This window comes from Uloborus diversus, chromosome 8, assembly GCF_026930045.1.
Source record: "Uloborus diversus isolate 005 chromosome 8, Udiv.v.3.1, whole genome shotgun sequence".
Classification (NCBI taxonomy): domain Eukaryota; kingdom Metazoa; phylum Arthropoda; class Arachnida; order Araneae; family Uloboridae; genus Uloborus; species Uloborus diversus.
In genome coordinates, this window is record NC_072738.1 from 35,481,913 (window position 1) to 35,509,101 (window position 27,189).

Genomic DNA, 27,189 nt, shown 5'->3' on the forward strand with positions numbered 1-27,189 from the left:
CATTTAGTTTGTGTGTGTGTATACCATTGGCGTAGCACAGCACTTTTCAAATAAAGTAACAATAATAATTAAAAACAAAAAAATACAAAAAAAATTTTAATTGAAATTAAATTAAAAGTATTAAAAATAATTCATTAAATAAAAAATATTAAAAAAATTAATAAAATAAAAAGAGAGCTAAAAATTAAAATATCGAAAGAGAGTTGAAATTTTTTTAGGGGGGGGGGGATTTGCGCCATTGAACTTGGAAGGGATGGGCAACACTGGAGGGATGCGTTCTAAGACCCCACGCGTAAGTCGAAGTTTTGCGTTGTGGAAAAGGGCATGTGTAATTTTTTTTAAACATACCTAATTATTTTAGACACTGATTAAAGCCACCTCAAACTGTTTTAAACCATTCCTTAATTTTACATTACCGTTTCTTACATAAAGAACTGAATTTTCATTTGTATTTCTAAAAAAAACTTTTAATCAACATAAAATACTGTTACGATGCACAAAATCAGTGATCAACGGGATTTTCATTCATTTGGATTCCCTTTGGTGCCAATTTGTCCGTATAATAGTTGAGTTGTATTAGGGTGTATTGAAAAAAACCTTTTTTCGAAATTCAATTTGTCAAGTTGATAAAAAGTTGCCCCTACCGACCCACATCTTACATAAAAAATTTTATCCGAATCAAAAAAATATTTAGGTGTCCCGCACGAGGATTAAAGTTTATAATTTTCCTCTTTTTTTTTTTTTTTTTGAATTGCAGAAAAAAATTTCTTTATTTCTTTATTTATTTATTTATTTATTTATTTTTTTAATTTGAAAATTGTCAGTAATAAAGTCGGGAATTATCGTCAAATAATAGGTCTTGCTCTCATGCAGCATTTAGGTTCCCGCATTGTATGCGAAAAAATGAGGATTTTTTTAAAATTTAAGTTAGAATTTTCAGTATAAATGTATTAGCTTTTAAAATGTTTTTTGCAAATATTGGTGAATAAATTTCTTTGCTAATAAATAATTCTCGATGCATTTCTTCACGTTTTATAGATGAAAATTATTTGAATTTATTTTCTGATAATATTGTTAGATACGTTTTGTGAAGTTAAAAAAAAAAAAAAAAAATCGATTTCTATATAATCTTGCAAACATCGTTTTCATTTTATTGCATAGAAGTATGTTATTAAGTATAAAAAACTAAACACCAAAACATATGTAGAATATTATGTGTATTATCATATTAAGCTTTTTCCTTAGTACTGTCTTTCAACAGCAAGGATGCGTGAGTTTTGCTGGAGGCTTTTTCAGTACACCACTTGTAGAGTACTGAAAAGTCAACTATCGTTTGGTACCCAAACGTGACCGGTCACTACCCAAAAGTGTGCCCTTTACTTCGTATGGGATGGGATTTTTCCCAAAAAAACGAGCTGATGTGTGCATCACATGACTTCCTTTTACTCCAATTTAATGTCATTTTCTCATTATTGGCATTTTTAATATGATTCAATAGTTTACTCTCTAAATATCACCAACAGTAGCCAAATTGAAACCAGATTTGAAAAAAATAAAAATTAAAAATTAAAAAAAGTCGCCAAATTTGTCGCCAAGTTGGCGACAAAACTTGGCGACCAAATGATTGGCGATATATCGCCAAGTGTCCACCTAATTATAACACCACTTGTGTTTATATCGAAATTAACGATGATTTCCCTCCAAAAAGGGGCAAAAGACCCCCTTTGAAGCATCCGAATGCAACCAAAAGGGAGGTGCACAACTAGACCCCACTAAGAGTCTACGTATCAAATTTCAACTTTCCTAGGACATTCCGTTCTTGAGTTATGCGACATACATACGCACATACGTACATACAGACGTCGCGACAATACTCGTTGTAATTCACTCGGGAATCGTCAAAATGGTTATTTCGCGTGTCTATACGTTCTTAGGCACTTATCCATGTGTGGTCGTGTCGGAAAAAACGAAAAAAAAAACTTAACATTCATTCATGGGTGAGCAAAATGGAAATTAAGGTCGATTTTTGAGTGAAATTTTTTTTGCGAATACAACACTTCCTTTTTTATAAAAGGAAGTAATAAGGCGATTGATGAAAACGGGGGCTATGGCTCTACAACAGTTAGTTTTACAGAGTTTAAATAATTGTGGACATTTACCAAAAGATCTTCACTAACCTCATGATCTTCTAATAATTTTTCTAATACTATTTTTCTTTTCATATGGGAGTCATGCTTGGCTTTTGTTCAAGAACTGCAAATTTCGGACAAATGCGATGTCTTGATTTGTGTATTGTAACGTTGTTCATTGTATCAGTGTGTTTGATTCATTACAGCACGGGGGTGCAGGCTGATTGATTTCACCAAGTCACAGTCTCAGTAAAAGTTTTTATATAACTTCGCTAATTTTACCTCTCACTTAAAAGAGACATCCAAAACCTGAGCCGCTTAACGTACTTCGAGTCATCCTGTGTTTCATCCAAGTTTCTCTCGCCTCTTTGTGGAATATTGCAGATTTGTCAGCTAATTTATCAAACATAATTTTCAAGGTACCACCTACATTTATAATATCAGCTTCATAATTTTCAATTTACCACCTACATTTATAATATCAGCTTCATGGTGACAAAAACATCGGCAGGCACTTTCTACAGTTTAGAGAGTATAAATAATGATGGGTTTTTCATTGCTTTCTTCTTCGAAGAAAAATATTGTGCACTATTATATGTCAATGGTTTTGAGTGTTTTCTTTAAGCTTACTGAAGCATTCCAACATTGTATTCTGACTACTCCAGTGGGTTTTGCAATCTGTGCTGCACTTTCTCAGTTTTTTCTAAAGCGCAAATTTCTGGGTGAATTTTAGTGACAGTTTTCGAAAATGTTTATAATTTCTCCGCATTTTCACAATTGCTGAACGTATGAAACTGAAACCTCGAATGAGAATACAAATTCATTTTCATCGTTCATCATATTAGACCATAGACATGGGACAGGGGCGCCGACTTGCAAAAATCATTGGGGGGGGGGGGCTGGCCCAGTCATCACCGGGGGTTTAGGGGGTTATGTAATCCCATGGAGGTCCCCCCCCCAAATAAAGGTTGATTGTTGTGCCTTGAAAATGCCAATTTACATATTTTCTGGTGTGTATAATTTAAAAAACAAACAGTATGTCTCATGGCGTTTTCAAAGTAAAACAATCCAAAAATTGGTATACAAATTTTTCTGGTTCAACTAGATCATGTCACTTGTCTTAGTAAGAAACATTTTTTTGTTCTATTTTATGGGGAGTCATGCAGTGCCGTAGCAAGGCATGGAAAAGGTAGGGCGCTTGACTTGCATTGAAGGGCACTGCCAGAGACGCCGACTTAAAAAATATCGGGGGAAAGGGGGCATGCCGCAGGAAATTTTCCAAATTTGAGATGAAAAATAGTGAGTTTTAAAGTTTTTTTAAAATCATGTAATCAACATTAGAACCTCGAAAACTCGACAAGCCCGACACATATTTTTTTGGCTTCGAAAAACGGAAGAAATAAATACAAACACACACAGTATTTTTGTAAAAAGGAAATTTAATTTACGCATGCTTTTTAAGACCAGATGTTTTTACATTAGTGACATCAGCTAACATATTCAAGTGTAAACGCAGTCTCTCAATGTCTAGGTCATTTTTGAAAAACTCAGTTGATTTTTCAAAATGTTCTCTTCTCTTTCACCTCTGTTTAATAAAAGCAAGCACTCTTGTTCAACTGCAATGACCTGTGTGCGTCCAGTTGATATAAATCGCCCAATAATGCAAAATTGCAAATATTTTACAAACCTCAATGTATATTGCCTTGTAGTACAGTCAACTCCCGTCTTACGCGAGGGATGCATTCCAAGACCTCTCGCGTAGGTCGAATTTTCGCGTTGTGGAAAAGGGTACGTGTAAATTTTTTTATAAACGTACCCAATTATTTTAGACACTTGTAAACACCCCCTCAAACTGTTAAAAACCATCTCTTAACTAACTGTACTGTACATTACTGTCTCTTACATAAAGAACTGAATGTTTACTTGTATTTAAAAAAAAACGTTTTATTCAACATAAAATACTGCTACGATGTACAAAATCAATGATTAATGGGAAAGAAAGAAAAAATAAACCGGTATACAGTAGACACAGTATATAGTAAGAAAAGCAAATGCATCTTTAGTTGTACTGTACAGTCGATCAATTAATGATATTCGTACACAATACATGAGCAGTTTCCATTTTCATAAATTTTTGCAAGACACTACTCTGTGAATTTTTACGGATTTCCTTTTCTTGACTTGTAATTGTATGTACGGAAGAATCACTCATACCTAATTCTCGTGCTACCTTCAACGCATTTTTTAGTTTACCATCAGCTTTTCAAGAAGCTCTAACTTTTCTTTAATTGTCATGAAACTTTCTCTTTTTATCTTCACAAACTTTAGATGAAACAGCTCTCTTAGGTGTCATTATATTTCATTAACTTTTGCATTTAAAATGAAAAGGGAACTTCTACTCTCAGCGAAGGTAAAAGGATAAAGATACATTCATGAAAAAAAATTTTTTAGTAGCCAATAACAAAGCTGATACGAACACACCACGATTCCCTTCCGAGAATTTTCGTGTTGCGGTGAGGAATTCGCGTTAGATCTGAATACTGGAGAAAAAATCGTGTTATAGCTATTTCGCATAAGTAGCGCGAGTCAAATGTTTTCCTTTGGGATTTTGAAAGTGTGCGGTGAGCTGCCTTCATTGTTTTCATACTGCTTTGGTACACGTCGATTCCGAGGAAGGGAAGGATCATCATTTTGTGAAGTTTTCTTTTAAACACGATTCCCAAAAGTATTCAAAACTATCACGCCTCCCATTTTATATACAAAACAAACTCTCATATATATTTTTCCAGATCAGCAACACTTAGGTGAGCGCGCCGCAGCGCTGCCCACCGGCAACAGACTTGACCCGTAAGTTCGCGCACTGGGACAAATTTTTACAGAACTCGCAGCACTGTAACACTATCATCATTCGCACCACTCGTTTTCAGTAAACCTGCTTACACAAACGTAATAATTATTTGTTTTAACTCATTACTGAATATATTTTACAAGGTAAACTATCTTCAAACAAGGAAAATGAAAGATAAATTTATGAGTTTAGAAAGCATAATGTAACTTGCAATTTTCTTGATTTATTGGGGGGCTCTGCCCCCTCAAAAATATTTTTGAGGGGGCTCGGGCCCCCTCAAGCCCCATGGAGTCGGCGCCACTGACATGGGAACAGGTTCGCTCTCGCTCACTTAACTAGATGGATCATCCTGTGGTAGAAAAGTGATTCCTTTTCAACCAACAATCGTCCGCCATTTTGTGGGCAAGAACTTCCCACCGCACATCCTATAAGTTTACTATCGGTTCGTTTTCCGAAATTTTTGCGGGGATTTTTCAGTTTTAAAGAACCACTTTCAATTTATTTTTTGAAAAAAAAAAAAATGTCGCAAAATAATTTTCTCTTGGAAAGTTACTATTGGAGGTAATTTCAGAATCGCATCTTCCTAATTTGTAACTAATTTTTAATTCAGCTATACGTGAAACATTAAAGTATATACGTTTCTCGTCGACGAAAAACTAATTTATGGTTTTGTGGATTCCGGGTAAGTCAGTTTGAATCGTTAGAGGCCATTCATTAATTACGTAAGGATGATTTTGGCAAGTTTCGACCCACCCTCCCCCCATGTAAGGGTAAGTAAGATTTTTCACCTCCACCCCCTTATCTTACGTAAAATTCCATTTCGATTTTCAAAATAATAAAATAACAAATCTTACATCGCTGGAATCATCAATTATTTTTTTTAAAAACATTTTGGTGTAAAAAAATATTTACTAAAAGGATTCTAGACTGAATGTTTTTTCGACAAATATTTTTTGTATATAATGCGATACTAATTAAAAATAAGACATGCCATACACAGTGCGATTCTTTTATTATATTTTACACTATTCATTCTATGAAAAACAAGTAAAAACAGCTCATCCTTATACGTTTTTACCTTCTCGAAGCAAATAAAATATGATCCCTGCCAAACCACTTGACCGCGCAATTTCTAATATACAATATCGACTTGAAAAATATTACGTAACGGTCTGACCACTCCCCCCCCCCCAATAAGGGTATGTAGAGATTTTTTCAACCCCCCTCCCCCTTGAGACCCTTACGTAATTAATGAATGGCCACACGAAGATTTTTTAGGCTGCATCTCGCATCTTATATGAATTCTCGAATCTTTTTAAATGAAAGGCTTTTAAATTAACATGGACACATCTGAAATTTACCGTATGAAATTTTCAATTCGTAGGCAAATTTATATGTACTCTTGGTTGGTAATAAATTATAAAATGTAAAATTGATATTTCATGGGTTCTGAAATCATGATTGCTAGCAATCAGTTGAATCAGTGGCTGATTTACTGGGGGCGGGGGGACCGCCCACTCCGTGACCGTCATTTTATAATACCAATAATATAGAATTGAAGGAATTACTAGCAATCACTACTAATTTCAATCAAGTACATTCCACAAATTTACTTAAAATTAAGTTTAGACAGTTAGTGTAGTCGAGGATGGATAGAGTTACCCACTTTTTAATTTGAACCTAAGCTCGCACCCCCCCCCCCCCCAGGGTCGGACTGGGTCCTGAAAAAGGCGCATACCCCAATTTTTCTGAAAGCGCATGCCAATGGGGGGGGGGGGGGGGTCGCGGAAAGGATATAGACGATCATTTTAGGGGAGCGATCAGTGTGGCGGATCCAGACGATCCTTTTGAGAGGGGCGATTGAGTAATTCATTAAGGGGGGGGGGGGAGGACTAATGAAAATAAATTTTTTTAAAAAGTTTAGGAACTGAAGCATGTTTTTTTTTTTTTTTTTTCCGAATAATGTTCTTCGTTCAAAGAGTTTGAATGAAAGTTATAAGTGTTTCGAGTATCACACACACAAGAATAAAAAATTGAAAAAAGAGTTTCTACTAATATTCTAGATCTATTCTTTAAATTAAAACCTTTAACTTTTGGTTCGTTTGAAAACTCGTGAAGTTTTTTCAGTTGTTATTCAGGTCCTCAACTGTATTTTTTTCCTTATAAAAGAAAGGTTGCAGCACCAAAAGCCTCTTTTTACCAGTTTACGTACCGAACATAATGAAATACTAAAATTGCATTTGTAAGTAAAATTTGAAGATAGTTTTGAATTTGTTTGTTGATTGAGTTTTGTTTAATATTCGCCCAAAGGAAGGAGTGTTTGCAGGTTTTCTCCCGAAAATTTTTGTTCGGAACGCCTTTTTAGACTATTTGGAGGTTAACAAGTGGAAGGGAGGTTTGGGGGTCCCGTTCCGGATTTGTTTTTTGAAATGTAAGGGTATATTTTTGAAAACACAATAATTTGCTATCTTTGTGTTCTTGAAGGGAAAGATGAGAGACATGAGTTCACCCGTCGTTTTATGATAGCTTCAAAAACTCAAGTATTGCTAAAAAGGTTTTTAGTATTGTTAGCCCCTGGTTTTTAGTATTGCTAAAAATCAGGGGGTTCGGGGGAAAATTTTTGGAATTGAAGTCTTAAAAACGCAATTGTAGGCCATCTTTGATGAAGTGGCAGAAGACATGGGGGTTCAGAACTTTTAATCAGAAACTTTTCGATGTAGGAGTTCCAAAAACGCTGTTTTAGACGATCTTTGAATGATGTTGAAAGATGAGGAAAGAAAGACATGGGGGCTCCTCTCCGAAAATTTTTTGAAATTGAAGTCTCAAAACGCAGTTGTAAGCCATCTTTTATGACGTAGGGGGAAGGAACGGGATTTGGAACTTTCCATTGGAAATTGTTTTAAATTGGAGCTTTGAAATACGATGGTTAGCCATCTTTAGTAGCGTAAAGGGAAGGGATGGAATCAGGAGTAAACCGTCAAATTTTCAATATTGAAAATTCAAAAACATAATGTTAGTGGGTCTTCATTGACGTTCGGAGAAGGACTCGAGATCGAGGGCTCTCCCCCGGAATTTTTTCGGAATTAAAGTTTTTAAAACATAATTGAAAGCCCTCATTAACGACATTTTCGAAAAAGTTTTCGATTCCGGCGATTTTTTCGAAATTAAAGCTCCAAAAATTCAAAAGTTTTGACAATCTTCGATGGCATTGGTTGAAATTACTTTCTGTCTATGGCTAAAATTGTTTCAGCTGACGGCTAAAGTATTAAAGTTTAAATACAGGGGGCCCCCAAAAAAGTATTTGGCCTAGGGCCCCCTCTATATCTTAATCGGGCCCCGGGTATTAGTCCCGCGAGATATCATGCGAGATCCCGAGGTGTTCGAGATCGGGAACCCTATTTCTAACCAAGCCACATGGCCTTGTTAAATGCTTTTTTTTTTTTTTTGTGAAAATCACGGAAGTGTAGAATAAATATATGACACCTATACTACATTGTTTATGATAGTTCCCCCCCCCCCTTACTTTTTTCTCCTAGTTTGCTGTGTACATTTTTCAACTGGAAAAAATGTTAAATTTTTTTTCCGTTACTCAAAAAAAAAAAAAAAAAATTGATTTTTTTTTTTTTTTTTTTTGAAGAAAATTATAAATTTTAGGCCTCATGCGGGACACCTTAATATTTTTCGATTTGAATAAAAATTTTTATTTAATATATTGGTCGATAGAGGCAACTTTTTTATCAATTTGACAAGTTGAATTTCGAAAAAAAGTTTTTTTCGATACACCCTACCGTACATCAGTGGCGCAGCGAAGGGGAGGCGGTTTTGGGGGTAAAAGAGGCATTGGTTTTAACATAAATGCAAATTCTAGTTTGTGCATATGAAAGGGCTGTTTTGAACCAAAATAAACTCTCCAGAAGGTATTTTTGATCAAAAGGAAGGGAATTTCTGGCTGCGCTAGTTCTGTACAAGTAAGGACCGTTATGAACACCAACTCTGAGAAAGTAAAGTTTCGTTGCGCTAGTAAACATTTCATTTTACTGCTTGTTTAGATTCAAACCTTAATATGTTTACTGTGCGGCTTATTACAAGTACTAAAAAAATTCAAAATATTTTATGGCATATTGTTTTCTGATTTTATATTCCAAGTTAATATAATGCTTGGCAAACTGATTAACTAAATTGGAAGAGGTTCATTGCAGATGCAATTACATTACCAAAAACAAGCATTTACCTGTTTTTGTGAAACATCCAAGTAATCTTAACCTCCGTATGAGAAGCAATATTAAATGCAGTGAATGCTCTGTATTGACAGCCTATTCAACGTTTCCTCCATCACTGCTTTTTCAAAATATAATTTTAGTCGATAAAGGGAGTGTATTTCTAAATTTCCGGGAAACTTTAAAGGAAATGTTTAAAAAAATGCTATGCATAAACATAAATATTCAACATTTAAGTTAATTTCAAGTCGAATGCGCACTTTTCTTCATTTGTTTTTTTTCCCCTTAATGGCAGGAACTTAACTCCTAAAACCTCCCTCATGGATTCGGCCCTGAGTGGATGGTTAGGGTCCTGCTGATTTTTTGCAGGGGGTGCCCAAAATTTATAGATCCGGGGCTGCTGCTGGCCGTTGGAATTGTTTTGGGGGCAGGCCCGTGCCCAGGATTTCATGAAGGAATGGGTTTTAGTTGTTTCATAATTTCAATTGTCAGGGGAGCACATACCAGTGTGTCAAATTATTCATTTTGCTTTAATTTCACAAGAAAGCGCATGGCATAATTACCCCAGAGCCGGAAGTTTTAATTTTAAATCATATTGCCAATTAGGATTATATAAAACTAGAAAGTCTCCCGTTGGTGAAAATTGCTTCTACATTTAAGCGAAGCCATTGTCTTTTCAATGACATTTTCGTAGTTGAAATTTTAACCCTAACTCCAGTAGGTAGCGTTCATTGTTATTGTTGACCTTTTTTTCGTTTCTTCATTCCCCTGTAATGAGACCGTCTTACCAGTAAAACAGTTAAGTTACCAGATCGAGTTCAACCTTGTCACAATAACGCCTTTTCCTGCATGTTAAACATTACCAAAACATATTATCAAATTATCATGCCTTGGAGCGAGTTTCATTGTTGAGACTCGCGGGTTACTCGATCATTGGCTTTTTTTTTTCTATGAGGATAACATACCAGGAAGGAATAGTAAATTATACACTTAAAGATTTTTGTGCCTCTCCCCCCCCCCCCCCCTCTAGATGGCAAATTTTGCATGCACTTGTGAGCGCAAAAGAATGTAGCTGAAAATTCACACAGCATGGTACTAGAGATTGTGCGGATTTTAAGATTTGGCGGATTTCGGGGCTATAAAATAACAATCATGATTTTGATAAAACAGAAAAGTAATGGGAAAATAAAACGAATAGAATGCATAATAGCAATTTTTCAGCTTTATTTTACAATTATACATGGCAAAAAATACTGAACATTAAAGATGCAGGCAATAAAAACTATATAATAAACACTAAGAAACTACTTCTGAAATTTTTAGGAGATTTGATTAATTTGTAACCTTTAAAACTTCAATTCTGTTAAAATAATGTTAGTTTTCTTTATATTCTTTCCTTTTTAGCCTACTTTCCCAGTAAAAGTCAGAAAAAGAAGAAAAAAGCATGAAAGAAGGCTTAATGCATCTTAAAAATATCGCGAAAAACAAAAAAAAGTCAAAAATAAATAAAATAATTAAATAAATATCGAAATATTAAAAATTGGAAAGTAGGGTATTGAGATGGGAAAAAATGTCTGTCGGTCTGTCTGTCCCCCCCCCCCCCCTAATAACTTTTGAATGAATGGTCCGATTCGAACAAACTTTTTTTGTTCGAAAGATCTCGGCGAGGACACCTCATTCCCATATTTCACTTTTTGATTTGAACTATTTTTTGTTCAATTTTGAACAGTTCAAAAAAAACTTAACATTAGCGCCTACGGGGAAATTGAAGGCAATTCCGAACTGAGAGACGAATTTGCTTCAAACAAACTTTGTAGGAAAAAGCTTTTGATGAAAAACTTGTATATAAAATATCTTTTTGATTAGAACAATTTTCCGTTCAATTTTGAACAGTTAAAATCCTTAACATTAGCGCCTACGAGGAAACTAAAAGTCAATGTAGATTCCGTACTTGAAGGCGGATTTACTTCCAACAAATTTTGTTGGAAATAGCTCTTGACGCCAAACTCCAGACTTCGACTCCAAGAATTTAGGGGCACTTGACTCCGACTCCTGTGCCCGACAATTAATCGGACTCCGACTCCCCGACTTCGACTCTGACTTCGTAGCTTTGGCAAAAATTTATACACGGAGGACAAATGACTGACTCCTATTCTTAGATATTCGACTCCGACTCCTTTACCCCAAAATGAGATTGACTCCGACTCCGACTCCGCAGCTATGGTTTTGACTGTGAAATAATTATTGTTGATCTGACTTGTTTTTATTTTTACGCTAAAGTTTTAATTTAGGTATTCAGTTTTCAGCGAATAAACTCGAAGTCATTTATGTTTCTACATAAAGATATGCTCAGACTTTTTTTTTTTTTTTTTGACAATGAAAATTATTTCTTTAAGTTGACATTTTATTGTTTTTATTTATTTTGGTAACTGCATTAATTCATTTAAAAAAATTGTTTTTGGCAACAGGGGAAAAAGAAACGATTTATTTTTGATATGATGTATTTATTTTAATGAGCTTATTAATTTTAATTATTATTTTTTCGTTTTGAAAGCTGTTAAAGATTTTTTTAATGGGAAAAAGTGTATTTGCTGCTTTGTTTAAAAGTTGCTGCTATTTTATTTGTTCGTTTTTTTACGCATCTAATTTTTTTAGATGAGTGAGGAATATTTTATTCCTAGAAATCAGCTTAAAGTATTTTAAAATTATGTTTGAAAACATTTGCGATTTTAACTATTTTTGAGAATATTGATTAGGTATTAGAAAGTAGTATGGGTATACGGGAAAGTAGGCTCGTCTAGTTCTAGACAGAACTTCTTGTTTCTTTTTTTAATCCTCATATATATAATAGCGAATTCACTGATCGAGTAAAGCTTCTGACATCACCAACAATGAAACTCGCGACATAGCATGATGATTTGATACTATTTTTTGGTATTGTTTGACATGCAGGGAAATGCTTTATTTTGACAAGACTGAACTGGACCGGTAACTTGACTGTTTTACTGGTAAGACTCATTTTAGGAGAGTGAAGAGACGAAGAGGTGGTTAACAATGAAAGCTATTTTACTGGAGTTTAGGGTTGATCCACTGGAGTTAATATTTTGAAAGTTGAAAATTTAACCCTATCACCCAGCAGTTGCTTCGTTCAAATGTAGAAGCAATTTTCACCGATCATACTTTGACGGGCGATTTTCTAGTTTTAAAAATAATCATTTAGTTCTGCAAGACCTTTATTTTCGCAACCGTTAGTCCTAGATGTATACTTCCAATTGCAAAAATGTTCAAAAACAGAAGCAGAGTTAAGATATTGAAAGTCTGAAGCAAAAACTAAAATGAGTCAAAAAATACAAAATTTAACTTTTTATACGGGCCCTAGGTCCCCTAACTAATGTTTAGAGAAATAATCTTCGTTGAAAACTATTACTGACACAAAAAACTTGACAGTTGTGCGACCAAAACTCAAGGAGATATTCCATTTCAAAGTTTTAAGGCACCATACAGAAGATGAAGTTGGAACTTATCGCCCTTTCAGAAGAATGAAAGATCGTCAAACTAAGAAAAACAAGGTCATTATATTTTTCATTGCCGTTCAAAAATAAATGCAAATGTTATGCCGTGATACGAAAAACACACTACAAAACCTCGAACAATTTGAAAGACCACACTCTATGCACACATAGAATTTATAAACACTTGTTAACTACTATATTTTCCCCCAAAAGGTGCTATATATGTATATATATATATATATATATATATATATATATATATATATATATATATATATTTTTTTTTTTTTTTTTTTTTTTCAATTTCGTGCACCAATTACTTAAACATGTGTAACAGTTTCGGAGTTAAACTTTTAAAATCTGGTCGCCCTTTTCTGCTGAACCTAGGCCCAGATTACTGAATAGGATAACTAGGCCGTGGCCTACTATCCCTGCTTCTTAGGTGTCCTAAATAGTTAAAATTGGTTTAGCCAATGGCTGAAATTATAAGACTTGACTAAAGGGGTGTTCGAACACGTGTTTGGCCTAGGCCTTCCGATAGCATAGTCCGACTTGGCAAAATTTGTATACTTTTGGAAATATGAAATTTATTAAAGCGCAGCATAGAAAATTTGGAAAGAACAGAATATAGATTCAATAATTATTTAGTTATTCATTATTTATTTACTAATTATCTAGCTTATAGGATAGTTAAAAGAAAGCCTTACGCGCCCTGGCTACTTGAATTCTTTTTTTAATTCCAATTTCTGAGAGGACACAGGGGTGCCCACTAGTGTGGTTCAAAAATACATGTAAAAAAAAAAGTTTCTCCTAGATAACAGGACACCCCTCCATATTTTTAGACTTGTGGATAGTAATATACTGGAAGAATGTTAGCTTCCTATTTCAATTGAAAGAGAGTGCTCAACCCTCAATCAGTATGAGGAGGAAAGTTAAGAAAATACATTGAACTGAAAAAACAATTCTATATATTATAATATACATGTGTAATATACATATACATTGCAATAAAATAATTATTTTCAAAAAAAAGCTAGGAAAATTTAATGTTTCTAAATTTGTGACATTTTTTATGCTACCGCTAATGTTAAATTAAAGGGTCATTGAGCCCTCTAATTTTTAAAACTCTTAAAATTTGAGTATAAGAAGCTAAAACTTTTACATCATAGTACTATTAGTAAGTCTAAAGAAAATAGGAGTGTCCTGGACCCAAGCTGAAAAAAAGTTTTTTTGAACCACCCTAGTGTCCACGCCCCTAAGAGCAAGGGCGCACCCTCCCCCCCCCCCCCTTAATACCACGAAGAAACCCTCAAATTGGAAGCTCTCCCCTTTAAAAAGAGGAAAATACCTTTAAAACAACTCCCCTAAAAATTTCAATGGCGCAATCTGCGCCATGACCCCCCCCCCCCAGGTGGGCACCCCTGGGGAACAAAACCTCACTGTCACGCATGAAAAACTCTTAGCATGTTGAATAGTAGAAAGTTTGAGTGAACCTGGTTAGAGCAAATGGATGACATGTGGTGTGATAGAAAAGATTTGAGTTATTTCACAAAAGACGCTACAGAATTCATTTTAATAACAATTTGCACTGGTTTTTATTTGTTTAACATGAAAAGATCCTTAAGAAATCAACCGAATTATTTTTGACTGACACTCAAAAACACTCCTTTAACAATATCCCTCTTCCAGATTCGTCTTATGATGAAATTTCTTCTTGATTACTAAATAAAAACCTATGATTCATTTAATTTGATGGTAGTCTAGCTTGAGTGGCGGGTATTTATCGGCACTGATTCGAAACTGCAATTATTTTGTCCGTGCAGCGAACCGGAAAAAGAACGTCGAAGTACGGTTAGGTCACATCCAGCAAGGTATGGGTTAGAAAGCCAATTGTAATCAACGTCCGAAAAACTTTCGTTTTCCATATCGACTGTCATATTAGTGAAATTATCAAACACAGGCTCACTTGATGGTGTACCATCAAAAGCAAATGCACTGGGATCCTTGTTTGCAGCCGTAAACATTGCATCAGATTTGTCAAATGGTATTACTTCTGTTTCAGAAATGTCAGTTCCAGTTCCGTTTGAAGATGTTGGATTTAGGTCCATTCTGGAATGATGAGTACAGCTGAACCCTTGATGATCACTGCCGATTGACGCCGTGGCTAAGCTGGAGTTGTCGTCGTTTGACATCGGCTTAGAATCAGCTGAATATGACTCATATTCTAAACACGAGGACATATTTGACGGAGAGATTTCCTTGCTTGGTACCGTTCTAGTTTCTTGTAGACCATGATGGAGATTAGAATTACCACAGTTTAAATACAACTGATCACACAATTCATTACCTTGAGAAACTGTAGACCTAAACGAAGTTCGATCGTAAGTCGCATTATCAGTTAGCACAAGTTCCTCATTTAAATCAAAAGAATTGCCAGAGCAACAGCCATTGCAACTATAGGAAATGCTTGGTGAATTTACATCAAACCCGCTGTTCGAAGCAGCCCTCAGCATTTCATAACAAGTAGAATGAACCATAGCAGCAGGATGATCGTGTAGAACAGCAGGACTTCTTCGTATATCCAGAAACTTATTAAAATATGGAAATTGGAAATTTGAACTTGTTATGGTACCATTTTCAGCATGTTTTAAATCAGTCGCTGGTATATCTTGAGCACAAGAATTTGAACTATGATCGTCAACACAACCAATTTCGTTTACAGAAAAGTCGTTCTTTGGAGCAAGCGAATTCGAGAAATAGTTATTACTGCTATCCCCATAGCCTAGTTGCTGTTCAAGAATATTATTTCTACTAGCTGAAAATCTTTTCAGTTTATTAGAATCCTTTTTATTTTCCACTTTCCGCTTCGCCGTCTTTTTCTCAGTGTCGTTTTTTTTCTTATTAAAATATTTAATACCTGCAGGAAGAATTGACTGATGGCTCAAAATTTTGATTTCACCACAGTTTTTTACTTTTTCAAAGTATGGCGATTCACTGGCATTTTGATTTGCAAAGTCACGTGAAGTTTCAGTGCTATGAATTCCATTCGGAAAGACAATCGTTCTGTTAACAGCCAAAGCTTTACAATCTGTGCTATTTACAACATAGTGGCAACCGTTTATTGATTCATTTTCAGAGACGGAATCAATCTTACAAGACAATGATTTGGTATAAGAGTTGGTATCATCAGTTTTAGAATAATTATTCACCATAGAAATTTCATTTTCTGGACTGTTGCTTTCTGACGAATAAGAGTAGCTATTTAGGAAGTTTTGGTTCAATTCTGGAACAACACCTCCGTTCATCAGTAGAATATTTTTTGCATATGGTCGTCCGTTTGTCCAGGATATACTTTTCATTCGCGTTCCATTGTTATCAATAATATCCTCTGAAATAAAATCAGACGAAGAAGTTTCAGACAAGGAACTTATTTTATGCAAATCACTTGTGCCATTATTTTCGACAACCTGCATTGATGACTGAAAGCTTTCAAAACTTTCCGGTATAACTGAACAAATACTGCTGCTTTCATTGATGATGTAAGGTCCAACGTCTCTTTTGACTCCTTCCACTTTGCTTCTTTGTTGATTCTTTTGGACACGTTTGGTGCACGACACTGATTTAGCAGTCGTTCCATAATTGCCGTGTAGTTGTTCGTATAGAGCTTGCTCAGAATCCATTATTTCTGGAGATCCTTGGCCACTGAAAAGAAAGAATATGATAAAAAAGCAATTACTAATTTATTATAAAAACTAATGTTCGTTTTGTACAACACTGCCGTGAGAAGGTGAAGGTCTGTATCTGCTGAGTTTTTGAGATATTTGAGGAAATGCGTTTTGGATTCCATGCTAACAATAGGGAAATTTTGGAATTTGACGTTTGTTTTGAGCTTTATTTCCAGTGGAAACCAAATCAACAAGTTTTCAAAGAAAGCTTAAGCACAACAAATAAATAAAAAATAAAAAAAGAAAGAAAGAAAGAAAATTTTGCAGATGCAGATTCCCACGGCAGAATAGCTCATGACAGTTATATGTACAGTCAGTACAGGGAAAGAAAACAAAATACTTATAACTCGGCATAAAGGGAGGGGACAAAAGGGGTAACTGCCCCCTCACTTTCAAAAGTAAAGGGGCTTTGCCACCTCATATTTCAGAGTTTAAAATTACTAATCGGTATAAAAATGACTTTTTACAGAGCGAATTTATTTTTTCACCATAGTATAACAACTAAAAATTCCAAAGAAAAAAAGATTTTTTCTATGGTTTCATTTCATAAAAATGGAATTTCGTATTCGAAGGGGAAAGGTCGTCCGTCCCCATTTTTGAGGCCATATTCCACATTTTTTGGAGGTCATAAAATCATAAATGTTAAAAGCCTTAAATACAACCCAATTCTACAATTAAAAAATAAAAGAGAAAGCTCAGGGGCCACGCCCCCTAACCCCACACACTTTTTTGATACCCCACTTTTTTGGTGCACCAGCCGCCTATGTGTACATATAAAAGATTTCTTGAATGTTATTGAAAAAAGGAAATTAAAAAGGGGCCATACGATGGAGGGCCCAAAAGTAACCGGATTTTTGTTCTAAAATATTTATATATTAGTTTATTCACAAAATTTCTTTTGTCTCTTTCAAAGTGTTCACCCATAGATGAGATACACTTGTTAATTCTTTTCTTCCACTGTTAGAAGCTCCCCTGGAGCTCTTTAGCTTTGTCCATGTTCAGTGCCCGTTGCGAAGCAGTTTTTACAGCCTCTACATAATCAAAACGCTTCGATTTCAGAATTATTTTCATCCTTGGGAACAGAAAAATATCACAGAGGGCTAGGTCGGGCAAGTTCGGGGGTCGAGGAAGGACTGGCCACCACTGAGAGGCAAAGTAGCGGTTAATAGTGAAGGCTAAGTGTACGGGAGCGTTATCATGGTGAAGGAACCATTCTTCTGATCACCCGCGCGAGCACCAACTCACTCTTGTTTCTTCCAAAATTTTCGTCAATCGTAAAACGACGACACTCGTTGATGTTTTGGCAGATTTTTTCAACGTTTTCATCATTTCGAGACGTTGAAGGGCGCTCAGAGTGAGCATGATCTTCAACATTCATGCTTAGTTGTTTAAAGCGCCCAAACCACCCGAAAACTTCTGTACGGCTCATAACATCGTTCTTGAAAGCTTGTTGAAGCATTTGGTAAGCTATTCCGTTGCCGACTTTTCAAGCAGAAAGCAAAATTTCAAGCTTACAGTTTGTTCTTTTAAATCTGCCATAATGAGTTCGCAGAGGCGGAAAGCAACAGCACCTGAGAATACTAACACTACCATCAGACGTTATCAATTAAACTGACTCCACTTGCACAGCTGGTTTGTGAAGGTCTCTACTTGAGCCATCTAGCTGGAGAACACTCTACTACATCTAGAATTTGACTACATCGCACCATTAGTCCTGTTTCTTTTGGGTCCCCCCTCGTATTCGTTATAAAATGAATATGGTCTTCGAAATTCTGCTTACAGCGTCCTATTTTTGAAAACAAAATTGAATTCAAAGTGCTCAAATGAGCCTGAATATCATATTTGGTTGAATTATGACCATTAGAATGGAATATATTCGCAAAGGGACAGTCATTAATTATAACATGCTAGTTTACAAGTTGAGGTTCACGAAGCGATAGGAATGAACACAAAGATGTTTTTAAGAGGAAAAGCTTACAGTTCGTCATAATACGTAAGTGTTAAGCAATTTCTTATGTAATACTGCGGTTTTGTTAAGACTTCTCACTTATTGCAAAGATGTGTAAAATTTTGAACATTCAGCAATAGCATAAAAACGTACATTTACACACACTGTAGATAGTTACATCATTAACAGCTGATCTTAAGTGCCCCTAAGACAAAAATATTACCTTATTACATGGTTCAAGGCGACAATGCAATGAGGTTTGGATGCTTTATTGCTGTTAATCAAAGTACAGTAGCTCTGGATCCAGATCCATTCTCCACTCTTCGTAAGCAAACGATAGTATTTGGTAATCACTTGGCCTTTACTGAGCACTGTTGGAAAAATGAAAATAATTAAAAAGTATAAAGTTATACCATAAAAAGTGTAACGTTAAATATTGCTTATCTACCTGCGATAATGTAGTTGAAAGATCACATTATTTTTAATATACTTTTACTAACAGCTCGATTGATCACTAGACTAAAAGTGTAATGAAATTTTCCAGCACATGAAGAATTCTTAAACTGAATTCATTTTTCAGTATTAATCTTAATAATGCTTATGCTCTCGTATTTAATTCACATATTAATATCAGTTATATTAGTTTGCTCAAATATCATTTCAACATCCTATCTTCAGATCCCATTTTGAAGTATCCCTCCTCCCCTCTCTTGGTACAAGTTCTCGTGAATACTAAAAGATAAGTAATTTTCCATAATTTTATATATATATATATATATATATGTGGTAGATTTTCCTTCATATCTAAAACTAAGTAATTTCATATCGCTTTAATTACAAGCAATTTAACTTCAAAAAACAAATTTGCACAGCTATTAACAAAAATAACAACAATGAAACACTGTTAAACGTTTTACGGTATTACTTTTAACTAAAAAAACCGCCTTCAAAAAATACCCAGGAACTAAAAAGCAAAAAGCAATTTTGAAGTATCCCTCCTCCCCTCTCTTGATACAAATTCTCGTGAATATAAAAAGATAAGTAATTTTCCATAATTTTATATATATATATATATATATATATATATATATATATATGTGTGTGTGTGTGTGTGTGTGTGTGTGTGTGTGTGTGTGTGTGTGGTAGATTTTCCTTCATATCTAAAACTAAGTAATTTCATATCGCTTTAATTCCAAGCAATTTAACTTCAAAAAACAAATTTGCACAGCTATTAACAAAAATAACTACAATGAAACACTGTTAAACGTTTTACGGTATTACTTTTAACTAAAAAGAAACCGTCTTCAAAAAATACCCAGGAACTAAAAAGCAAAAAATAACTGATTACACTTACATTCTATTTCCTACCCAAACATAGAAATGAAATTTATTTTACAATTCCAGTACAAAAATCAACTAAACTAAACACCGAATTATAAAATAAACACTGATTTAAATTACTATACGATGAATTATTTTAAACCCCTAACTAATTATATACGATCTCTTAATTTTTAATAACCTTTTGAAGTCGGGGCCTCCTATAAACAACTACATAACGTAACTGACAACCCACCTAATCCTGAATTAAACACTAATTTAACTATACGTGAAATTAGTCTTTAAAACTAAACCTACTCAGTTACGTTAGGTAATAGTTTATAGGAGGCCCCGACTTCAAAAGGTTATTAAAAATTAAGAGAACGTATATAATTAGTTAGGTATTTAAAATAATTCATCGTATAGTAATTTAAATCAGTGTTTATTTTATAATTCGGTGTTTAGTTTAGTTGATTTTTGTACTGGAATTGTAAAATAAATTTCATTTCTATGTTTGGGTAGGAAATAGAATGTAAGCGTAATCAGTTATTTTTTGCTTTTTAGTTCCTGGGTATTTCTTGAAGGCGGTTTTTTTTTAGTTAAAAGTAATTTATTTTTTGCTTTTTAGTTTTGTAAAGCCCTGGTTTCCTAGAAGCAAAGGCGCCAGTCTTCGGCGTCGCTCTCCGCCGAGAAGAAAACTTGATTCTTCTGCGCATGCGCGCCCGAGCTAAATCGACGTGGTGCATCGCCAGGTCGGAATCGACTTTGATTTCAGCGTCAAGCGTGAGATCTACGCCGGTGTAATCCAATCAAAATGTCGCTAGATTTTTTCCCAGAAGAAACATTTATTGAGATGGTTCAGCTGAATCCTGTGCTATATAACGTATCGAAGAAAGGACACAAGGACCAACTAGTACTAGCAAAAGAAAACTGCTGGAAAGCAATTTCAGAATCGATAAATGTTCCAGGTAATTTTAAAAGCTAAGTATTATTTTAAAAAAAGTACTGTTTTCATGTCTAAGAAAATGAACTAAATTCATTATTATGTAAACGATGCATATAATTTGATTTTCCCTGCCTCTAAATAAGAAGATGTGATCAAAACGTTACTTAAACAATTCACCTTCAACGTACTTTGGAAATACACGAATTAAAGTTCACAATTGTTTGTATTTAATGTTATTAGTTCTTCATTTTCTTCCTCTTCCAGCTGCAATGCTATAATAAGACGTGTTTTAGTTGTAAGATCCATTTCTCGTTTTGTCTCTCGATTTGTTTCAGTTTTGCAACGCAACTGCTCTCGCGAAAAAAACTCGTTCAGATTTCCCGCGCGCGATTGGGGTTGCCTAGGAATCCACTTTGGCGTAGCTCCTCGCTGCTCTTCAACTCGTCGCACGCTGACGTCGGCGATGGGCGCGGTTAACGCGACCAAGGAAACCAGTGCTTAAATAACACGGCGAGCGTCTCGTAGATTTCCGACGACTGTGAAGAAAGGCTTTTTCAAATGCGTAACTACTACGTACAAAAAAAAAAAAAAAAAAAAAAAAAAAAAAATTGTCTACATCATTTGTTCAACTTTATCAAAGTTTGCTTTCCGAAAGCAAATGCGCGAGTCACTAAAAAAAATCGCTTTGAGTTTAAATTTGTAAAATTGTAAATTTTAGAATTGTAATTTATGTTTCGCAATACGTGTCATGTAACTCGTGATAAAAGTCGCATGTTTCTTCACATGGCCCCACTATAGATGAAGATTAAAAATTTCACTAGAATGAATTTTATGTTTGCTTCAGAGAATCCTTAATCCAAAATTTTCATTATCATTACTCTTAATATTATATATTTTTACTACTTTCTTTAACTATAGGTAAAGAAAGTATAAACCTTTGTTTTATGGTCTTTGTTTATCAATGGGTTTTTAATTTAATCGTTTGTGAGGGAAATTGCATGAAATTTATTGTTTTACCATTAACTTTTCCCTAAAGAACAAATACGGTAAATCAAAGATTTGGAACCTAAGTTAGACCACCCCTAAACAAAACCACCACTAAACAAAAAAAAAAAAAAAAAAAAAAGGCATAAAAACCGGTTCACTAAGTGAGACGATATACAAAGTTAATAAGGTACAAATCGATTTAAATGTGAGTATGATATTTGAAGAGTTCCCTCAATTTCATCAAACCTGAACTTGATTACCATTAGACCGTTGAGAAACTATGCTGTTTCAAACAAAAAAAGACTTTTCCTTATCGGTACAGAAAAGGGTGTGCACAGAAATTTTGGAGCCCATCACAAATGACTTTTCCGGGCCGCTCTCCATATTGTTTACCCCTATATTTACCGTTAGTTACAAAAATATTGGGTCCCCTCCAGGCTCGGGCCCGGGCCAACAGGTGTCCCTCCCCCCTCCCTGTGCACGCCCCTGGGTACAGGTGTCTTCGAGTATTTATGGAACATTGTACAAAGGAAAAACAAATCCGAGTTTAGAACCTCCTCCTTTTTTTGAAACCTGCTAATTAGTATAACCCTAATTTAAAATTGAACTGGCGGCATCGTGAAATAGTAAATCTAGAATATTGGTCAAACTTCAGAAATCATACACAGTTATGATGTATATTATTATTATTAAAGAATATAAATTAAATCGTGGGGGAGGGGTGTTCTGTATTCAATTCCCCCCTCAATTGAACACTAAATATATTTAAAAATTGGAATATTAAATAAAGAACTATATATTTTAGTGCCTAAATAAAGTTATTTATTAGTAAATAAAATGTTAAGGTAATTGATTCAACTACTAAAGTAGCAAAATATATTTAATTTACTGCTTTGCTACGCAGTAATAAATACATTAGTAACACCTATAATAAAAAAATTACCATGCGTCGCAGCGTTGAGTAAATTAATTATCCATGTGCCGCGAGAATTAAATATTGTTCAAGAGAAAGCCAAAACCTTAGATGTGAAAATACACCGATCACAGCAACCACCACGTGATCATGACGTATGAAATTTAAAGTTTCTTGGATTTCTCCGAGACTCCTTATCAGATCCAGACCAAATTACAATGGGACCATCTGGGAAGTATACCCTTCCAAACAAAAAAAAAAAAAAAAAATTCAAATCGGTCCAGTAGTGTTGGAATAATTCAAAGACACACATAAAAAAAGCGCAATACGAAATCATAACCTCCTTTTTTGAAGTCGGTCAAAAAGGAACTGGAATCCATGTACCCACTACTTTTTACTGTAAAACTCGATTTTACTGCAAAACTTTTTGGTAGGAAAAACGAGTGCTGTGGTGCTGCGCTGATTAAAAAGAACGAGAAACAAACAGTGGGATTCGAACCTGCCTTTTAATGTTTGGGAGTACGGGGCTAGCTTCTATATATAATGAATGGGATTCGCGTGAGGAGCGGGAATGGGGAAGTTTATGCTTCACACAATAAGTTACGTGGAGTATCAATTGGCATTGTAAGACCTTATTTTTTACGTAACAATTTACGGTAAAAAATTGATGCTGTAAACACTCTATTTTACAGTAATATTATATTACTGAATTTTTAGCAGTGTTCAACTGTTCAAAGTCCTGAATTGTCGCTATAACAACCACCAATCATAAAAATAATAAGCTCATAAAAATACATTACATCAACAAAAAATATCCTTTGTTTTTCCTCTGTTGCCAAAATAAAATTTAAAACAAAAAAAAAAGGGAAAATTGTACTTTCAAAAATAAATAAACAATAAAATGTCAACCCGCTGAGAGTTTGCAGCTTTGTGGCCAGAAATGTCAAGTATAGCAAAACGGTATAGGAACGATTTACTTTGGGCGTAAAACAACTTTTCCTGCCTGAAGAGTCATAAAGCAGTGAAGATTAGATTCCCTTGTCTCAGCGCCAGCGTAGGTGTTGAGAAGGCGGAGGGAAAATGACCGGCTCCGACTCTTTACTCCAAAATCAGTCTGACTCCAACAGCACTGTCATAGTTGCGGACTTTGAGAGAAAATGAAATGACCGACTCTGACTCTAGGAATTTTAACCCTTCGATTTCTTAACCCCAAACCCCAAATTCAGTTTGACTCCGACTCCACAGCACTGATCAACGTAACAAAAAGTATTAGATGAAGTCAACAGAAATACGGTTCAATCCATGGAGGTAAGAGGTCTAACTACGGTTGGACAACTATGTATTCAACCATATAGATTCAACCCCCACACGGACTGGCGCTTGAGCCAAAAACTGAAATTGTCCACTTTACTGGTTAGTATTGGCTTCGAGTTTCAAAACTGGTGGTTAAACAAGACATCCTATGGAAGTGTTCCCTCTTCGTTGGGACTAACCAGACAAATTTGCCAGTAATCGGAACTCAGCAGTATCAAGATGCTTTTTTTTTTTTTTTGCCATTAACATTTTCCAAAAAAGCTTCGTTGTTACTGTTGCGTTAGAAGCAATTTTAGTGGGATAATTCACTATGGATGAGCTTTAGCAAGGTTTGTACCTAAATATTCAACAATTCTTAATTATTTCTAACTGTTATTACTTAAGTTTCTGTAGTTCTTACTAAAGCGCATCCATTTTTTAACTTTTTTTTTTCACGTTTGTACTAATGTACTTCCATTTAAAAGCTCTTTGATAATGTAGATTTTCTGTTTTAGTAATCTGAAATGAAAGTTTTCCTGGGTTTTTACACATAATAATAATTATAATAATAATAATAATAATAAAGTCATAATTAGAGAGCAGAATATTGTTTCTTTTTTTTCCTCCTTTTTTTATATTATTTTTAGTTTCACAGACTTCAGTCATATTTATAACTCGAAAACAACTACACACCATCATAAGAGAAAGTACAGAAAAGCTCTCTGATGCAAAGCTCAGGTAATTAAAAACAAACTAGCTCAAATTGTGCTTTGACGTTCTGAGAAATTATTGGAATCGAAAAACATAAGCTAATTAATTTTCTAATTCTTTGAGACTTAAATCAAAGATCCTTTCTGTACTGTCTCTTGTAATACTGTGTTGTTGTTTTCGAATCATACACATGACTGAAGCCTGCGAACTTAAAAATAAACGAAAAAAAGGGGAGAAAGATGAAAATAATAAACTGCTTCAATTGACAGCAAACATATTTCTTACACGATCTGTGCTCCATTTGCAGCTGTACGCTATCACAGCAGTGCACAAATTGGTAGAGTGTTTTATCAACCATTTTGTGTGGTTCGTACCCTGTGAACGCCGTGATCCTGAAAAAGAGAAATGGTGGTTAATTTCTCTGTTTTATGTTTAAAAAAAGCTAGCAAATAAAACTCAGTGAACTTTTTGTACTTCCTTTTCGAAATGTTTTCCTGCTTTCCCCCTCATAGCAATGTAATAAGTGTAGAATGCGTATTTTGTTGTGGGTAAGGTAGAAAAACGCTGTCAGGATGAGAAAGGAGTTTGTTCAAGAAATATTAGGGTATTTGTAATTGGCGCCTTTGTCGCTGTGGAGGTAGTGAAATTAAAACAATTATTTGACTAAATTTGTCAGAAAAGACTAATTATTGAATAAACGGCTGAAAGCTGCACCTTTAAGTGTGCCAATGGGTCCAGGGAAGACGAGAGGCCATGTCGTGCTAGTCGGAAACTAGGGGTCCGTCCTTTGAGAGGCACGGCTCGAAACCAGAGTATTAAAAATTCGACAAGTGTTTTCGGGAGAGGGGGGAAAGGGTCCGACGACCAAACTGACCAAGGGTCCGCCTTGGCTCTTGGTGATCCTGAAAGGGTCACTTGATAGTGTTCAGAAACTCTTTCATGCTGACATATCGAAAGTAATCTCAATGACAAATAGAGTCCAGCCATCTTTGGTCTGATATAACATTAGATTACATACGTGACTGAAGAGGGCTTTCTAAGCGTGCCCTCAATAGGGAAGTTGCAACCTATTAAATGTTCATATTTTGGCTATTGGATATTGTTAATTGACCCTCAAAACTAAAAAATTCACCATCGCCGAATTTTAAAACACCGTGATTGATTTTTAATGAATTTTTAAAAATCCACGCGCAAAAGTGCGCTCTTCTGAAACGTCACGAGCTTACGTCACAGGGCAATAATAGGCAGCCTTCCGCCGAAGATCCCTTGTTTTCGCTAGGGACATTTTGAGCGCGCTGATATTTTTATTTTTTAGAAATTCAATAATCCTTTTGAACACACTATGGAGGCCGGATTCGTTAAAGCACAATCTAAATAATCTTCCTCAAGTAACACTAATATGATATTCCAATATTTCCGAGAGGATGAGAGGTTTAATGTTCCAGAAACGCGAGGAATTAAATGCGAGGAGAAAGCCTTTTACGTTTTGTCTTCGAAGTCGAATGCACGTCCTTCGATTTCTCCCTTATCGGAAGAGCGCATGATGTCACTTCCTATGCCATTTGACGTCACAAGTGCTTGAACTTTAAAAATTAATTTAAAAAAAACTACTTATCGTATCGCAAATTTTTTTTCACCTATGATGTTCATACATGTTACTCTATCATATAAAAATAAAATTGAAAAATCGAAAACTTCCCTATTGTTCAGTTGGTGCGTGTTTCGCAATCCATTCCACCCCTATCTAATAATTACGGATTTTAAAGACAATACTTTGTCATGGGGAGGCTGAAAGCCATTCTAGGTAACAAGTGTTATTAAGTTAATTCCAAAAGATTTATAGAAGAAAAATTCAAACCTCTCTTTGTCATAAAACTTGCTGAAATTCGAGCTTTTCTTCCACCAGTACATTATAATTTGAAATATTAAGGAAAAGTTGATTGAAGCAAAAGTAACCCAAGAAGGTTTTGTTTGTGATAAATTTGACAGCAATATAATAGTAAATAAGTAAACAAAGAATTTGTTTTAAACGTACAGCATCACAACCATTAAGTTAATAAATACACACATATCATAGAAAATGAAATGATGTTTAATTTCCGAAAATGTATATTATTTCAGGTGTTAAGAAAATGAACTATACAAGTACAAGTCAATAAAACAAACGGAACAAAACCTTTATTTTCTGCATTTTTTTTTTTTTTACTTCCTTGCGCAAAGTAAAAGATTTATTGCATTCACAAAAAAATTTCCACTCATACTTCAACCCGATTTTCCACTTTAATCACCTCTGATCAAATTTGGACCAGCAGCCCCTGCCCGTTCGTACATATGCGCGTATGATCGTATGGGCAACCAAAATATCCATTTTGTCCAAGATTGTGTCCATTTTAAACATTATTGCTTTGATGTATGTGTTTATGGGAGTATGTATTTTACATCTCAAAAATGATTACCCGTAGAGAATTAAAAGTTTATATGTTGGATCTGTAATGTGTCTAAGTTGAGCAATTCTCTCTTCGGTTGCAATCGAATGTTCCAAAAAAGCTATTCATTCGTTGTGTTTTTTGCTGCACATCTGGAATAAGGAATTATTTGGTGTTTGACTATGCTGGCGAAACATTTGCTGTCAAAATTAAA

General features: G+C 34.8%; 1 protein-coding gene across 1 annotated transcript in view; it reads right to left on the reverse strand.

Moving 5' to 3' along the window:
- The window catches only part of LOC129228022 (single-minded homolog 2-like), a 45,811-nt gene that overhangs the window by 12,060 nt on the left and 6,562 nt on the right, over positions 1–27,189 (reverse strand). The window contains exons 6-8 of the mRNA XM_054862649.1: positions 24,835–24,941; positions 18,603–18,750; positions 14,547–14,815 (exon numbers count right to left, since the gene is read on the reverse strand). Coding sequence (XP_054718624.1) covers positions 14,547–14,815; positions 18,603–18,750; positions 24,835–24,941 — 524 coding nt within the window. The remainder of the gene's footprint in view (positions 1–14,546; positions 14,816–18,602; positions 18,751–24,834; positions 24,942–27,189) is intronic.